Source organism: Musca vetustissima, unplaced genomic scaffold (assembly GCF_032173495.1).
Source record: "Musca vetustissima isolate MV318-11 ecotype Yass unplaced genomic scaffold, APGP_CSIRO_Mvet_v1 utg4837, whole genome shotgun sequence".
In the NCBI taxonomy this organism is placed as follows: Eukaryota; Metazoa; Arthropoda; class Insecta; order Diptera; family Muscidae; genus Musca; species Musca vetustissima.
In genome coordinates this window covers 15,331-35,028 of record NW_026874932.1, presented here as the reverse complement: position 1 = coordinate 35,028, position 19,698 = coordinate 15,331, and the positions used below count along the sequence as shown (strand labels likewise).

The window sequence follows — 19,698 nt, the reverse complement described above, 5'->3', positions numbered from 1 at the left end:
TATGCACAGCTTCAGAGTAATACTCATCCGAAGGTGCGATTTTTGTGCGATCAAATTTCTAAAAAACCTATTTTTCGGGCCAAATTTTTAGATCTGTCAACTGAATGATATGGGTACCCGCGATCATAAAGATTTTTTACGTTTCGGATGATATAAAATCTTCTTCGTGAAAATCCATCTACTAGAACGGCGGGAACTGGCCTTCCAAAAACACGAAATTTGGTAAAAAATGTTTTTGAAAATATCGCGGATTTATTTGCGTTTTCTGTGTTTCATTTCCGCTTCAATAAATGACCTCATGCGGATTTTGATCTTTCTCGAAAAGAGAACTTTAAAAACTTCAGCCGAAAGAGAGATGTACGCAATTTATCTCAAAAATAGATTTTGCTGGCACATCCATGGTTCGCAATGGACCACATTGAAATCGGTATAGATCGATGTGTTTTTTTAGGGTGCACACCGAAATCGGATGCGCGTTAATGGCATATGGTGTTTTCGGAAATTATTCGCGTTTTAAGATTTTTTGGGTACTTCGATGTAACGTGCGGCACATCTTAGCCGTCAAATGAAATTTCGCAAAATATGTAGGGATTGGAAGATAAACTTCAGTACTTCCTGGAAACCGCATGCGCATCAAATGATTTTGAGAATTACGCGATTTAGACGCAATTTATCTCAAAAATAGTGTGAGCTGGCACATCCATGGTTCTTAATGGACCACATTGAAATCGGTATAGATCGATATATTTTTTTAGGGTGCACACCGAAATCGGATGCGCGTTAATGACATATGGAGTTTTCGGAAATTATTCGCGTTTTACGATTTTTTGGGTACTTCAATGTAACGTGTGGCACATCTTAGCCGTCAAATGAAATTTCGCAAAATATATATGGATTGGAAGATAAACTTCAGTACTTCCTGGAAACCGCATGCGCATCAAATGATTTTGAGAATTACGCGATTTACACGCAATTTAAAATGTATATTTCATAATATTTTTTTTTATTTTAAGATTTATTCCTATTTATAGAATTCTAAGATTTATCGGAAGGGTCTTGATATAATCCGGAAGGCGTATACTTATACACAAAAAGTGATTATTATTATATATGTCAATTTTTCGGCGAAATTCGGGTAAAATAGCAGAATAACCCTAACATTTTTCTCTGAAATTTCTTGTATACAATTAAAAAAAAAATAAATATGATGACATTATTTCTTCGAACCAAAAACAAATATTTTTCCTCAATATCTTGTTTTGTTGTCGCTGTGATTTAGAAACCGCTACATGGACTTGTGTGATTTTGATATCATTTGATTCATCATGGTGTTTAGATTATGTAGATATTTTTAAATTAATTTTTAGGTGTGTGTATGTCATTAACATAATGAAAATATTGATGTAATCTGCTATATTTTTTTATTTTTCTTATATTTCGCGAATATGTGCAACTTTATTGTGATTGTTATAATATATTCATATTCTTATTTTACGGAGGAAGATATACATCAACGTTTTTGGTCAATATAATAAACGGCGTAATTTTAAGATTTTTATCTTATGTCCAAAATTAAAACCTCGATAACTTTTGCGCGCATCAACCAAAAATTTGATCGCGAACGGTTTCGGGGTCAGAACATTTTTCTCTATATGTATACCAAAAATCGTTGATGTGCCACAAAAACAAAAAAGCGGATTTTTTGAAAATGGAATATTAAAAAATTGGCAATATTGCCCATATATATATATATATATATATGGGAAATTACAAAAATCTTTTAAATTCCTTGAAACTGAGGTTTGCAAGGTTATAACTCGCGAAATATGAAAATATTGCATATAATTTATATTCATTTCTATAAAATGAAGTGTTCTTGTCAAAATCTTAAAATATTGGTAATAAATAATAAGTTGGGTGGAAGCTGTGATGGTGGTAATGTAAAAACATGGGTGAAAATGTGTTGAAGCCAACGAGTTTTTTGTGTTCCTTCCTGATTTGTGGCTAAACTACACAACACACGCACATGTGATCAGTGACTGAGTTGCAGAATACCCCATGGATAATATAGTTCTAATGTATGACTTTTTGATATAATCACTGCATCCACCCAAAACGGATGCTGATATTTTGAAGCCGGATTTTCGGTGTTTTTTGAATTTTTCTTATAATTAGGATGCGCATTCCGATAATGGACTAAACTAATTATAGGATTGTAGAACTCGTGATTTTGCTTCGTTTATTGTATATCTCATGAATGTGCTCACCGTAGCTTCTTTGCAATTGGGTTCCGAAGACGAAAATTTGGTGCGTAAATTTTTATAAAAAACATATTTTTTGAGTCTAGAATTAAGAAAGTCCATTCAAATTCCGTGGAACCCCGCGTGATTTTAGTTTTTTTACGTGCCGGATCTAATGAGCCCATCCATGTTCAATTCCGCCCAATAAAACGGCGGATATAGATAGGTACCTTGAATGTGGGAAAAACTGCAAAAACTTATTTTGACAAATTCGCGTATATAATCGCGTTTTTCTTCGAATTGATTTCACATACATTCATTCTTGTGATATCATATTCGCTAATCTGTGTGAAAATAGGTCAAAAATATATCGATACGCGAATAATATGCGCATTTTATCCAAAATCGATTGTGGAGGCACATCCGCGTTCTTAACCGATCCTTTTAAAATTGTGTATTTTCGTAGGAGATTACTGAAACCTGATGCGCATAAAAATCTTATGCACTTTGCGCCATTTATAGCCATTTTTAGGATTTTTGCATAGTCAAGAGCATCGAGCGGCACACTTTGCACGCGAAATGAAACATCGAAAAATGCATAATTATTGGTAGAGATTTATACGAAAACCGCATGCGCATCAGCTGATTTCAAGGAATACGCGAACTGCATGCTTTTTAATGTTGATCATTTTCATATACTGTAACTGCAATATATTAGGTCATTTTTTAAGTTGAAACTCTTATCAGATAAATCTACAGATATTTAACAATCACGTAGAGGAATTTGAAGAAGAAATCGTGGCAGATTTTAGAAGATTAAAGCAAAAACTTATTCCCTTAACCATACTAAAAAAATCAAAAATTCAACAAACGTTTTGTTTTAATAAAAAATTAATTTATTTTATTTTCAGATATTTTCATGTTTTTATTTGTTTTTCGCGACTATTCAACCGTATTTCAATGTAATTTGACTAGTATACAAAGAAAACAAATGTTTTTAACTATTTGTGAAGAAATTCGCGAATTACAACAAATAGAAATTCATTTAATTTATATTTGAAATACACAATTTAAAACCGCTATAACTTTTGTGCGCAGCATCCGAATTTGTGAACGCGAACAGAAAAATCATAAATGTGCTCGCAAAAAAAAATTTTCAAATTTTTTTTAATGGAATTTTAAAAGAATTTTGTAATTTCCCATATATATATTCTGACTTTTTAATAACATATCGATGTATAATTTAATACTTATGTAATGGCAAAATAAAAAAAAGGATTATCAACGTCACCAAATTTGTATAGCTAAAGCTCGTTACTTTGCAATCCTATGAATACGTAAAGGTTGCAATCAACAACAATCACTAAACAACGAATCATTTTCTGGAATGTATCACACGTTTGTTATTATTCAATTCAATTTATTAATCAAAAAACTCCTCATTGGGTTACAAATTGATAGAAGGCGTATAATAAAGTATCTTATAAAATTACCAACTAAAAATTCCCTAACGCACATTTTTCTAATTCTTACATATATGCTTAACAAACCGTAAGCTGGTTCCACAACCTACCAATGCGAACGGCAAAAGAACGTTCCAGGACCAGACTTTCAAAGCGTTCAAAAAGAATTTGAGAATTTCTGTTAGAATGCAAAAATCGGAAATTATCAGCAATATAGGTAGGTATACCATATTTCATGGTTTTAAAGAAAAAATATAAGCATCGAACATGGAAGTAGTCATCAAAAGAACATCCAAGAAACTCTTTTTCATAAAGATTATAGTCACGATTACAGTGTTTCCCATACACGTATTTTAAAACACTATGAAAACAACTACGTAACCTATGTAAGTGGGTGCTATCAGTGCCAGAATAAACCTCCATTCCATATAGAATAACAGACATTAATAAAGCATGACCAAGTTTGTATTTAATGTGGAATGGTAAAAAATTGTTGACATTGTACAATCTCCTGAGGCAAAAATTAACTTTTGAGCAAATATTCGTAATATGGGATGAAAATTTTAGATTACAATCAATATCAAAGCCAAGACAAGTCACAGACTGCGAAGAATTAATTGATTTCCCTTGCACCCGTATACTTCGCTGAATGGGTAAATCACGATCGCTTTGGAAAATAATTAACATTTTTTTGTCAACATTGATATTAATAGAGTTAAGTGAAGCCCATCTGCAAATTCGATCAATATCACTATCAAGTGCAGAAATGCAACCATTTATGTCAAGACATGGACTAGACATAAACAACCCGAAATCGTCCGCATATATATTCAAAGAAGAATGCTGAACACATTCACAAACATCATTAACGTATAACATAAAAAGGAGTGGACCTAAAATTGAGCCCTGTGGAACACCTGACGAAATATCGCAAACGCAAGAAGAATTACCGTCGTATACAATTTTTTGAGAACGGTTGGAGAGGAATGAAGACACAAGATTGCAAGATGGTAGAGAAAAATTAAAAAGATTAAATAGCTTGGAGTGGAGAATGCAGTGATTGATAGAAACAAAAGCTTTAGAAAGGTCTAAAATGCCTAATATACTAGGAAACTTTTTATCAACCGAATGTCATCAGTTAGTCGAAGCATTAATGAGGTTGTGCTGTGATGTTTTCTAAAACCTGATTGACAGAAATTAACCAAAGAATATTCATCCAGGTTTTCCTAAATTTGGTTTTTGAGCAAAACTTCGAGAACCTTTGACAGTGCGGGTAGAATTGAGATTGGGCGATAATCGGCACAGTTTAATCCAGTAGCGCCTTCTTTCAGTAAAGGATGCACCTTTGCTACCTTCCAAGCAGACGGAAATGTACTAGTTGTAATAATCGTGTTAAAAAGGTGTAAAAAATGATGTTGCAAATAAGGAAACACAAGTTTAAGGAAGCGTAACGGAATTTGATCTAAGCCTATAGCATTGGACTTAACTCTATTGCACTAGTGAGCTCAAATATAGTTTGCCGCTCCACAATCAGAAATCCTAGACCACAAAGTACGAGGATTATCAATACCACTAAATATACTTTTACCAAATTGACGCTTGGCTTGCCGAACAACTTTACGAGCAATATTTTTATATTTCTTTTTACAACTGTTTATTGTATTCAGTAGAATTCTCAATAAAGGCACTAAAAGCTAAGTCCCTATTTCTGATAGCAGAAAGAACTTCTGGCCGAGTGAACCATCGATTTGAGTTTGTTACATATATGCTTAACAAACCGTAAGCTGGTTCCACAACCTACCAATGCGAACGGCAAAAGAACGTTCCAGGACCAGACTTTCAAAGCGTTCAAAAAGAATTTGAGAATTTCTGTTAGAATGCAAAAATCGGAAATTATCAGCAATATAGGTAGGTATACCATATTTCATGGTTTTGAAGAAAAAATATAAGCATCGAACATGGAAGTAGTCATCAAAAGAACATCCAAGAAACTCTTTTTCATAAAGATTATAGTCACGATTACAGTTTTTCCCATACACGTATTTTAAAACACTATGAAAACAACTACGTAACCTATGTAAGTGGGTGTTATCAGTGCCAGAATAAACCTCCATTCCATATAGAAAAACAGACATTAATAAAGCATGACCAAGTTTGTATTTAATGTGGAATGGTAAAAAATTGTTGACATTGTATAGCAGAAAGAACTTCTGGCCGAGTGAACCATCGATTTGAATTTGTTCTAATTAATCTAGTTTTTTCAGGTACATGAGTTTTAAAAATGATATAGCAAAGTGTTATTCAAATAGTTTAGCTGCAAATCAGAACTGTTCGTATTGTACAAAAAAGAGAAGTTAATAGAATTTATGTCAGATATTAAGTTATCACAAATTATTGAATTGTAATCACGAAATGTTACATATTGTCTTTCATTGATTGTACGTAGTTTGTACTGTAAAAGGGCAAACGCGTGATTGGAATTAAGCGCAGGGAAATTGAACTGACTACTCTTAGAAATTGCGCCAGCATCACTTACTAATGCATAGTCAATGAGCGAATATGAATTCCAATGAAGATCAATGTGAGTGGGTATATTATTGTGTACAACAGACAAATTACACCTGGAAAGAAGATTTTAAAGGTAGTCAAATTTTCTACGAACAGAAATATCGAAATTAAAATCACCAACAATAACAATATCTTTATATCTAGTATATATATCAAGAAGTTCAGATTCCAAAGAATTAATATCACCAAAGAATTAATACAACACCAATAATCAAGCTAGATGTACCTGAACTTACATGAAGAAACAGAGCATCACATACACCAGGTTTTGATATCTTTGAAACAATTTTAGTTTTCACAGCCGAAGAAATATATAATGCGACGCCTCCTCCACGACGACCTACAGGATCATTACGAAATATCTTATATCCCGGTACTTGAACAGCTTTGTTGGTAATATGGGATTTGAACCAAGTTTCAACCACACCCACAATATGTAACAAGTTAGATTTTAAAACATTTTTAACTTCATCAAATTTTATCGAAGTGGTGCTAGGATTAAGAGATTGCGCATTGAAAAACCCGATATTAATAGTATCACCGTTAGAGCAAAATTTTCTTATAAAAGCATCATCGCTGACAATCTCACCTAAAACATTACGTGAAACCATAAATGAAAATTAGAAAAATGTGCGTTAAAGACAAGTAATTAATTATAAACATCTTAACCCTTTGTGGCCCAATGTTGCCCACAGGCAACAAAATGTTTTAGAGCTTATATTTCATATGTAGCTAGTAGATATATATTCTTTGTATTTCATACGTCAAGACCTGATTATCGACGACACATATCAAAAGAAAAATAAAAAAAATTCAAATTTTTGGTAAAGTTATGACCTTTTCAATGTAGAGAAGAGGGCAAAAATGTGTACAGTACTAATTTGTGTATACAGTCCAAATTATTTAAATCGCTTCGCATTCGAAATGTAAAAATTCTGTCATCAGATTTTTTTTTTGATTCTTGTAAAAATGAATATAGAGAATAATTTAAAATGATTTTTTCGTCGATTTTTCATTTGGTTTTATTGATATTGGGCTTTCATTTTTCAGAAAGAATGTACTGTATCTACCGAATGCAAGGATGTAGCGATCTCAAATTTTGTCCATATCCTATCTAGGATAGATGCATTAAATCTGTGAACAGAAAATTGTTCTATGATTACGGAAAAAAATTCGGGGCTCAAAGGGTTAAAAATCATTATATCGAAATCTTAAAATGAAATAAGCTGACTACAAAAAAATTACATAAAATATAGCAACTATATTACTACTATTACTACCGTGCTGTTCTACCGATTATCAAACAGCCGATAGGACAGCACGGTAAGCTAACCCTCCCTGCCCTACCGTATCTAAACAACTTATCTACATTATTGGATATTAGGAGTGCCAAACGTGGGAGTATCTGCTAAATCGAATCTATTACTCGGGACACTGCGACGGCCAAGTTGCCTTCTTAGAAAAGTTTCATCTTCAGAGGACACATCATTAATATTTTCCGACGTCACAAACTTTGTGAAACCGCTCTTTAAAATAACTTTTGCTGCAGTAACAGAAGGTATAAGTCTAAAACCTTTAATTTCCTTATCCTTGACAGCACGGCGGCAAGAATTTTTAATTTTAATTGCAGCCGGAGGCAAATTATTATTGAGATAAATGCGGGAATCAATATCTGTAGGGATAACTTGGCCGAGTTTAAGGTTCTTGCTTGCCATATATTTTTTCATAACTTCATCCCGTTTTAATATAGAGCAAAATTTTATTAGAAGTGTTTTTTTTTTTCGTTTTCCCCAGCCAAAAACAAGCGCTTATATCGCTTTCGCCCAATGATACTCCAAGAACTTAAGGTATTTTAACGGAGATAACAACAATCTCCACAGTTGTTGGCAAGCCGCTCACTAAAATATCACTGCGGCAAAGCTGGTGTCGGATTTTGTGATTATCTTGGCTCAGTTGTCCTACTCTTTTCTCGACATGATTTTGATATTTTTCGCATTTGTTTTTTTGTTGTTCAACAAGTTCCTTCAATGTTATTATACAGCTGTCAATCATTTTTCATTTTTCACGGCAAGCGGTATAGATGCGATTAATTCGTCTACTTTTTTGGTTAACTTATCGATACTATCCCAGATTTTTGCAGAACTACTGTCTCAATTAAGGCATGAACATGCCTTACACTTCCAGAAAATTGAGCCACTATTTTTTATAAGGAGATCATACGAGCTTTAATTTCAATTAGTACATTTATCTCTATGGTACCAATTTTCACAGACATAACAACAAATGCTTATGCAGCTTTTTGTTATGTTGCCATTACACACAGGGCAAACATATGACTTTGTTTTTGAAGGCGCCATGACAAAAGAAACAGAACAAGAAACAAACAGCAAACGGTAGCAGACGAATATTTATTTTAATTCTCCAATCGTTGTAAGGCACAAATGTAGTAACGTTGATATTTTTCGGATGACAGTAGTAAATATAATTCGCTTTTTAATAATTTTATCCGGATTTGTTGCAATAAACTTTAAAAATAAAGATAAGCTAAAAAATTACACCACCATACTCGACAGAGTTACCAGAGTTCTTCCATTAGTATTCTTCGCATCCATATTTATTTTGAAAGAATATTTATATATATTTTTTTTTACATATTGCTTAGAAGTTTCCTTCAATTTAATATCATATTTTTGTACAAAATGCCAATTTTCAATTTCCTTTTTGAATGATTCTGTGTCAATGCGCTGTTCTAAGTGTCCGCAAGTTTTAATCTTGGATTCAAAATCAATAACTGCATAATGGAGTCAAGCATTGTCAACCAATTGTGCTGGAAGCAATCCTTGGGGAAGCGTGTTTTTCACCGTTGTAATGTGAAATATTGGGTAAAGACCATATCAGGAAAGTCACCTTCACACCATTAGGTTGTCACCAAGCCGTCACCACCTGCGTGTTTAACTGCATTTCTGGTAAACAATCACCCCTATTCCGAATGTCGTCGTCGACACAAAACGACGACGTAGAGGCGCCTTTTGCAAATTGGTATTCTCGATGTCGTTGTCGACATTCATCAATAACTATTGACACATTTTTGGTATTCCGTAACAAAGTTTGACGACATTGACGTCATTATTTTAGTTGATGAATGAAGTGTTTGAACATTTTTTTAAGAAATTAAAAAAAAAGTATCAATACGCTATGCAAAAAAGTATCAATACGCTATACATTTTTGGTATTCCGTAACAAAGTTTGACGACAATGATGTCGAAGATTTCTTCGTCATTATTTTAGTTGATGAATGAAGTGTTTGAACATTTTTTTAAGAAATTAAAAAAAAGTATCATCGCTCAAAAAGAGGATTCGTCATTTTAGACTCTATTCAATACGCTATGCAATCTGTATATAATTCTGAACCGATTTTGACCAATATCAATTGGGCCTGTCTTTGTGTTAAATAAAGTTTTGTCGCGTTCGGATGAAATGTACCAAATTGTGTCCACTTACTTCTTTAAGATAATACATGGACGGAGGGACATGCATTAATTGACTCAAAAAGTAATTGTATGTATATACTAAAAAGAAACTAAGGGTCTATCTAGTTTCCTTTTGGATGTTGCAAACACATGTACCAAGACATAATGTCCTGTGCCACAGTGCAGTGAAGGATACAAACACATTTTCCACAAAAATATCAAACAAAATAAACAACTGACTACAATTATAGAGATGTGATTTTTGTTCTATTGGTATTGTCCATTAATAGTCAGCATGAGTGTTGCAGTGTCGAAGTGATGTCGACAAAGAAACGGCGTCGATATTGACGACGACATACGGAATAGGGATGAATATGATTGATATGATTTCCCTCCTTGGGGCGTCTTACACTAATGTGCTAGTCGTTATTGAACAAAAAAATTATTTTCATCTTATTGCTCCATAATGTCCCCGTCAAAAACTTTTATTCCGACGAATTCAAACGTTTTTGTTGTTTCTGTTATTGGGCTGCCCATTGTCTTCTCTGATCAGTTCGGGTGAATACAACAATCACCATGTTAACAGAAATAACCCGCGCTGAATTTTATGGGTCTATTTAAGGAGATCAACAATGGAACTATCGATTGATGTTTTTGGTTTCTTTAGATTTGTTTTGTTTTATCTCAACGCGTTTTGTAAAAAACCCAACGCCCTTTCCAGGGATTTGGCCACTATTACTACTTCTACTATCATGATTTTCTTTTATTGCCATTCTTCTCTCTTCAAGACAATAATGCCAACTCATAAATAAAAGAAAATATGTTCTTTAATATCAAAAACAACAGCTAAATTTCGGAGTTTTTCACAAAAGTAACATAAATGATTGCAAAAATAAGTTTCGAAATTTAACGCAGTTTACATGTTTCTCAAGAATAAGCAAAAACGAATAAAGCTCCGAAATGCTCGCTCGAATTCGAGTAAAGAGTGAAACTTGCTCGAATTCGAGCGGGAGTTCTCATGCGAGTAAATAGAGTATACTCTACTTTTCTCTGCCACTCGAAACTTCATTATCCACCCGAAGTTGGTGTAATTTGGCAGATCGAGCTTTCAAAGGGTACAATACTCCATCGAAGAAATGTTTTATTATTGGCCCATGTTTCGACATAGTCCCCATAAAAAGGTCCTGCTTTTTAGTGTGGTAGTGATACAAATTTTTGGTTTAATTTGATTTTGGGATATCTTTTTTTACTAACAATGTTGATGCATTCTCACTATTAAGTATATCTTTGCGCGATTTGGCACTTAAAGACACAAGTCAACTGTCAACTCGAGATTTTGTCAGGGCGAGAAATAAGCAAAATCTGTAGTAAGGACTAAGAAAAGAGAATCACATGGTTTAATGTTTGCCGCAAATGGTAGCAGCAAAAAACTTTTCGAGGCTCTTAAATAGGTTGTGTATTTATGTATATCTGGTTTTGTAAAAAGCTTTTGTTGCGGCGTATAATTTCTAGTATAATTAACAGGTTTTTGCAGACTGTTCGCAAAATTTCCAACTCATTTTCATTCATAACAGTTCTTAATTTAAAGGACAATCTAATGCATCCTCTAGTAAAATTCTCAAAAAATAAAAAGCTAGACATGAATTCGTCAATGTCCATCTCAACTGGAGTGTCCTAAAATGGAGTACTGAATGCTGACGAATCAAAACCCAACTAAAAGGATGTTGATGGCATAAGGCGTATTCTTCGTTAAATCATATTGATAGGGCAAATCGTGGAGAAGGTAGCCAATTCATAAAATATGTAGAATTATAGATAGTTTTATGTAGCGTGGTATATTAAAAGACTTGATTCAGCTTTATGCTAAATGGACATTCCAGCAAGATAAATTGAATTTCTCCCTGGGCCCTGGGAAATTCCTTGATCTTAACCCAATCTAGTACATGTTGGAGGTCATTAACGAACAAGAGAAATAGCTCATCTACAGGCAAATTTATCATCAAACTTAACATTAAAATAAATTATAACTTAAAATAAAGCTTAGGATTATAATTAAGAAAATACTGCATGTAAAGTACAAACAAAATTTAATGAAAAACGGGTAAAAAATTAAATGATTAGCAGAATAAAAAACTACCAGAGTAAAAAAAACTACCAGAGTAAAAAAAACTATTAGAGTAAATGGAAAACAATACAAGATTTTGTTGAATACATTTTATGAAATAGTTAACAAAAATGGTATAATCGAACGGGCAAACAATATGATACGGGGCCACTGGACTTCAATTTTCTGCGGAGCTTAATCCTCATCCTGTTCAAAATCGAGCCCCTAACAATACTAGTTCCTTCTAAATGTAAAATTTTGTGGAGTTCGGTTCATAATTGTGACTTCCATGGCAATTAGAAAATTGTTGGTCCATATCATGATATCATTACCAAAACTATTGATGTTTCCTATACAAAATATTTTGATATTGATTCGTAACCTTTTGATTATGTTGTTGTACAGCAAACGATACAACATCCACATGGAAATTTGTTGTTGTAAGTTATATTAGTGTCAACGTCATTTGACAGAAAAATGTAAACAAACAAACAAATTATCAACAAATGATATTTATTTTGAAAATGAAATATTTTTGAATTCTCAGTATAAAATTTGAAAAACATGAATGAAAATCTATCTATTATATTTCTATCGCTTCCACATCTTTCTTATAATTAAGCCATTGCCACTTACATATATGTGCAACACATATGAATTGCGAGTTATTCCATGAAAAAAAATTTGTTTCCTCAATCTTTCCCAACAGGCAGATTGCGTAAATTGAATATGGGAGCACATTTAATAAAGAACAATTTCAAATTTTATGTGTTCCAAATTTTCCTGTTGGGTGATTTTTAAAAACATTAGTCAAATTCATATTGACACTAGTATTACCTTGGAATCAAATCAGCTGAGATTTGCAGTTACATTTTATAATTGTACCATGTCGATATTGTTTATTTTACAACAACTTCTTTTGTTTACTTTGTTGTTTTTACAAAAACAAAAGAAATGTTAAAAGTTACAGAATAGGCCTACTGGTAGCGAACTACGAATATAACGAACTAATTATTCGGTCCCAACATTCTGTTTTCATATGTTTTAATTCGGTTATAACGAACTTGCTACAAATATAAGTATTACTGACGATGACAATCCTCACAAAAGTTAATGTTTACTCAAGTTTATGAATGATAACTTTTTTTAAAAGTTGATTTAATCAAATTATATTCTAACACGTTTTGTAGACCTATGGCCACTAATTACAATTGTGATCCCCAAACTACCCATGTCAATATTGATAGTTTTTAGTACAAAGATTCCGGAGCCAATGTGGATTCATTATATGGGGACTGCCCCAAATAGTGGAGCAAAACTGATCATTTTTAGTAAGAATATGTGTTCCACGATGCGAACTTAAAATACCAAATTACAGCTAATTGGTTGAAGGTGGTGAGGCTAATACCTTCTAATTTCTAATTTAGTAAAAGTCAATTTTAATTTTTTATTACATTTTTAAAGGCAATTTTCAACGACTATTTGTATATTATCGGCAATAACTCTTATGTTTATGAACGGACGCAGATGGTCGCAAAATGCTATAACCATTAACTGCTTGGGCACTAGGTTCTTAAATTCAAATTTTGTGAAAAAATTATATTTTTGAGTTTTATATTCGAAATTTTTTTATTATTACCTTTAAATTTCCTACCATTTTCACTTTTATTATAATCTCTAGTTCTATCTGTATAATTGCCATCATTTCATGTTAATATTTTGACGCATGTCAATGTTATATAACATTTTTCAAATTTAAATTATATTCACAAAAATTTTACTAGTGTAAATTACAAAGTCCCCAGATTTCAAATATATAACGTTTTATCGGCTCTACATGAAACGGACTTTTTGCCAAAAAATTAGATTCCCGGTTCCATAGTGCTCCGTATATTCATTAAAGAGTACAACCTCGATAATTCGTGTTTTTAATTTAACTATTAATTTAAAATTGAACGTGTCACAGCGGATTCCTTCAACAAATCGGGTCTTTAATCTGTCGCCTGAACACAGAGTTTTTTAATGCACTCAATCCCTCGTTGTAGTACCTTGGAGATTTACTAATAGTAATGTTTGTCGGCCCAGAAACGGTGCTTGAGATAAAGTAAAAGACACAGCCAAAACACAAAACGATTTATAATTTGTAAGATAATTTGCTTGAAAAAAATTCTTTCAACTCTTGAAATATTCCAAATGTTCTTCACAAAGACAATATAAATTAAAATTGAATTGAATGTTGACAAAATATTAATATTTTCGTTTTGACGTCTAACATAATTTTGTATGTATGTCCTGATTTATATTAGGCGAGTTTACTCGCGGCAATTTTTATCGTTCTCTTATACAAGGCAATTCGGTTTCCAAAATTTTTTTTATTTGTTGTTTTTTCTCTTTAAATATATATAAAATGTCAACAAATACGAAATACACAAAACGAATTGCTAGAAAATTGCCGGTACGAGCAATTTTTTTTCATTTCTATACCCCTTGCCTCTCTCTCCTACAAAGACTTGCCACAAGTAAACTCGCCTAATCTAAATTGAGACTATGTATAAGTTTCAAAATATGAATAGACAAACTTTATACTCAGCTGTGCTTACTGTCCCACCTTATATATGCCTTGGTTTATTATTTTTCTTTTTGTATATTTTGAAGTACGTGTTTTTTATGTGTCATATTCATCCATGATTGTATTTGTGTATAAATTCAATGCGTTGCGTACTAAAATACCCACCTTCTCACCTTTATAGGGATCAAGAATCTTATTAACTTGTGTGTCAATTGAAAACGGCTAAAGTGGATGAGAAAATTTTCTTAATTAACTGAAAAATGTTTACATTTATAGCAAGGTCCAAATATCAGGTCATCCAGAGGGCGAATTCCTACAAAAACACAACCCTACATCTACTTTTATTGTCAAACGTTATTGTTGTGGCGAAAACTTCTCCGACTTTGATTTTTTTAATCGGCTTAAAAAATAAAGGTATGGGGGTGGTCCACATTAGGCGCAGAGTCCACATTAACCGAAGTTCCTCTATATGAACGAAAATATCAAAATCAAAGACGCGAATTAGGAAACAAAATTATTCGAAAATTCACACCACACAATTCTTTTAACAAAATAAAAATTTCCAAATATATTTACATGTTTCGTTTATGTTTTTCATTCATGTTTTTACAAAAAAAAAAAAAAAAATTTAAAAAAAAAATCCAGTAGTGTTGGCGGGTTATTTGGGATACCATTTGTATTTTGTTTTTGCAAAATAGTCAGGCTTAATGTTATGTGCATTCGTCACAAAGTGACGACACATAGCAGTGGGAAATGTATTGTAGTTGTCTGTAAATGCCTTGTTGACCACGAAGTCAGGCGCCAACGAAACGAACTTCTCATTGGGGTCGTATCGCTGGTAACGTAAGAACTTCGAATTGTCACAAGAGACGTTTGGGTTTGAAAGGTTTTTTGTATAGAAGCTATTAATAGCTTCTGGGGAGAATATCCCAACAAAAAACTAAGGGAACTGATGAGGATCAGTGGCGAGATCCGAAACTATAGTCTTCCCTGCCTTACCCCTCGGCGGAAAATGCCATACATTCCCCACTAATAAATAGTTGTTTTTTATAAAAACAACAAACTGGGATTAAGCCTGACCATTTTGCAAAAACAAAATTAAAAAAAAAGTTAAATCTTTAAAATTTGTATACTCAAATTTTTAATTGTATTTGTGCATATTTACAATGGAATTGAAAATTGAAACCCACTGGGTTAACGAAATCCGGTACAATATAAACGTACTTTGTCAACAAATCAATAAAACCAATTCTTCAAAAAATTGGAAAAAGCCAACGATTTTTTTTTTCGAATGGCAACCCATTCGTTTAAGCCGCAATATGTACATTCTAGTAAAAAGGTGCAATGTTGATGATGAGATGATACAGTGGTATTATACAAATAAAAATTATAGCAAGCAATGACATATCGACACTATAACCATTGTCCCTTCGAATCTTGAGAAATTGTAGAAACATTGTCTAAACTATATAATAACAATAATATTTACCTAAACAAAACCAAAATATGCAATATTCTGCATATTTGTCAGACTTGAACGAATATAAAACATAATAAGTAACACTTTTGTATATTACAGGGGCTTTCTGTGAAGAGGATGAAAAACGATTTTTGGTAACAGTCATAAAAGATCTCTTGGGTTTGTGCGAACAAAAGAAGGGTAAAGACAATAAAGCTATTATTGCATCGAATATTATGTATGTTGTTGGGCAATATCCTCGATTTTTGCGAGCACACTGGAAATTTTTAAAAACTGTTGTCAATAAACTGTTCGAATTCATGCATGAAACTCATGACGGTGTTCAGGATATGGCATGCGATACTTTTATAAAAATAGCTATAAAATGTAGGAGATATTTTGTGACGATACAACCAAACGAGGCATGCACATTCATCGATGAAATATTAAGCACTATGAGCAGCATTATTTGTGATCTTCAACCACAGCAGGTAATTTATTGAATGCAACATATTTTGTAAGTAATTGCTGTATCAAGCATATTTAATTTGATTCCAGGTGCACACATTCTATGAAGCTGTCGGCTACATGATATCGGCTCAAGTGGATCAAGTACAACAAGATATATTAATAGAGAAATACATGTTTTTGCCCAACCAAGTGTGGGATGAAATAATTTCTCGGGCTTCAAAGAACGTGGATTTTCTCAAGAACATGACAGCAGTTAAGCAATTAGGAAGTATATTGAAGACGAATGTGGCTGCATGTAAGGCTTTAGGCCATGCGTACGTTATTCAATTGGGCCGTATTTATCTGGATATGCTGAATGTTTATAAGATAACATCCGAAAATATTATTCAAGCTATTGAATTGAACGGTGTCAATGTTAATAATCAACCCCTAATAAAGGCGATGCACGTTGTAAAAAAGGAAACTCTGAACCTTATATCAGAATGGGTTTCACGATCTAATGACAATCAGCTAGTAATGGATAACTTTATCCCTCCTTTGCTGGATGCTGTTCTTTTGGATTATCAGGTACTCATATGCAAAACACTGTTTTAATGTGAAAACTTAATATATATTTATTTTTCAGCGATGCAAAGTGCCGTCAGCAAGGGAACCAAAAGTTCTTTCATCTATGAGCGTCATAGTCCACAAACTCCGAAATGACATCACAAATGAAGTACCGAAGATTTTTGATGCCGTTTTTGAATGTACTTTGGACATGATTAATAAAAACTTTGAGGATCACCCACAACATCGTGTCAGTTTTTATGAGCTATTGCAAGCAGTCAATGCCCATTGTTTTAAGGCTTTCTTAAACATACCACCAGCACAATTTAAGCTGGTCTTCGACTCCGTTGTATGGGCATTTAAGCACACAATGCGGAATGTAGCAGATACCGGGTTAAATATACTATATAAGGTAGGAATGGAGTAATACTATATTATTAATGTTGCGCAATGTCAATCTCCAAATGGCCTTACAACTTTTTCCGTTTTGTATTTTTTGTTATGGAATTTTGGAATATTATTGCTGTATTATTTATTTGTTAAATTCAATTTAATTTATTTCGCTTTCACTTAGATATTAATTTTTGATATTAAAACCACATGTTGTTACAGATGCTGCAAAATCTTGAGCAACACCCTGCAGCAGCCCAGAGTTTCTATCAGACATATTTTACAGACATTTTGATGCAAATATTTTCGGTTGTTACTGATACCTCTCATACAGCTGGTCTTGGAAATCATGCGATTATTCTGGCTTATATGTTTTCGTTAGTCGAGAACAATAAGATAACTGTAAATCTCGGCCCAATACCCGACAATACCATCTTCATACAAGAATATGTGGCTTCATTGCTGAAATCTGCATTCAGTCACTTGACAGACAACCAAATTAAGGTATTTGTTACGGGTCTATTCAATTTAGACGAAAATGTACAAGCATTTAAGGAACACTTGAGAGATTTCTTAATTCAAATACGGGTAAGTGTATGCTACAAGTGGCAAGTTTATAAAATTAAATCTTGTTGTCTCAAATAACAGGAAGTTACTGGAGAGGATGACTCTGACTTGTATCTTGAAGAGCGGGAAGCTGCTCTACGAGAAGCGCAGGAAAGTAAAATGTTGATGCAACGCAACATACCAGGAATGTTAAATCCGCACGAATTGCCAGAGGACATGCAGGACGAATAAGTTAATGTTGAATTCAATATCTGCCCCTTGGAATATAATTTATCTCGCAAATTTCAAAAATTAGGAAGTTTGTTAACTATGATAAATGTTAAGATTTGAGCGTAATGATCTAAAGCCAATATAACGATGTATACACTATTCAGCAGCAAGCATCTTGAAATCATATACAACATACACATATTTGAATATTCAACACTAACCTCACAAAATCACATACGAACTTAATTACAACAGTAACCTAGTTTGTGTTTTTGAATAACATAATGATAGTATGTACATTAAAAATTCAAAGAATTAAATTTAAATTTATCCATTTGAAACTAAAGGAATAAACAATAAAGATAAACAATAAACGACAACTCACAATCGATTTTTCAGGATAATGTATGTTGTAGTGTACATTGTAAATGTGTTAATAGCTTATAACACCATTTATCACCTTTTCATATATTATAATTGTTTGTATGTGACCCAATGATTTTATATTACATTTTTTTATCAATTTGAATGCGTTTACTATAGTTTTTTTTTTAATTTATATACTTTGAAAATTATCGTTGTACCGATTAAAACACATTTCAACATACAACTATTTTAAAAGAATGAATGGAATTTCTCGTCGAGTTGAAAACGTTAGCCCGTGAATAAAATTTGGTAATAACCCTATGCAAAACTAATTTTTAATTATGTAGTCTTTTTTGCTGTATTCGTACAATAAATAAATACTAAATTGTAGGAACATCTACGGCTGTAATTTCTAGAGTCACTTTACACAATGTGTCCAGACAATTGAATTTTCAATCCTGAACAGTGTTGCCATTTTGGACCATGAATGACAATTTCGTAAGGAATCTTTCTTTTTTTCATTTTCATTCTATTTATCCCAATCAAGAATATTCGAAAGGAATTGGATATGCAAGTAAATATTTTTCGTGGAATGGAGCCTCAGATAATGAATAACTTGAGAACAAATATATGTAAATATGGGATCACCTTTTTGATATGACGAAAGGTGAATATATATGTATATATATATATATATATATATATCGTCGGCAAAAACGCGTAACTAACAAAAAATTGACTTTTTGAATGAATATTGTGAATGTCAATACATGTGTTGACAAAGTTTTACACGTCTGCATGTGTTGACAAAGTTTTACACGTCTGCATGTGTTGACAAAGTTTTACACGTCTGCGGTCAAAAAAGGACCTTATATTAACAAAAAACAAAAAGACGTAACTACAAGTGGGTTTATTTGGTAAATGCAAAAAGGCGTAACTAACAAAAAATTCACGTTTTTACTTATTTGTTATGATTGCCATTAAACTAAATAACTAAATTTGTTTAAAAAAAAAATTATAGTCTATTATTCGTCATATGCAATATCAGCCTGCCGGGCATAATTTTTCATTTCACATGACATGTATATAGTTTTCATTCAAAACAGTTTTTTGCTTCTCCTACACAATTATGCTTTTGTTAGTTACGCCTTTTTGCATTTTAGCTAACGATATATATATGGGCAATATTGCCAATTTTTTAACATAGCTGAAGCGGAGGTTCACCCCTATATAACTCGGGAACTACTTAAGTATATGAAAAAAAGTGAATAGTTT

General features: G+C 32.6%; 1 protein-coding gene across 1 annotated transcript in view; it reads left to right on the top strand.

Moving 5' to 3' along the window:
- The window catches only part of LOC133337440 (exportin-1), a 34,022-nt gene extending 15,911 nt beyond the window's left edge, over nucleotides 1-18,111 (top strand). Inside the window, exons 2-6 of the mRNA XM_061545664.1 lie at nucleotides 15,994-16,364; nucleotides 16,432-16,911; nucleotides 16,970-17,302; nucleotides 17,503-17,868; nucleotides 17,929-18,111. Coding sequence (XP_061401648.1) covers nucleotides 15,994-16,364; nucleotides 16,432-16,911; nucleotides 16,970-17,302; nucleotides 17,503-17,868; nucleotides 17,929-18,078 — 1,700 coding nt within the window. The 3' untranslated portion in view covers nucleotides 18,079-18,111. The remainder of the gene's footprint in view (nucleotides 1-15,993; nucleotides 16,365-16,431; nucleotides 16,912-16,969; nucleotides 17,303-17,502; nucleotides 17,869-17,928) is intronic.
- The last annotated feature ends 1,587 nt before the right edge of the window (nucleotides 18,112-19,698 follow it).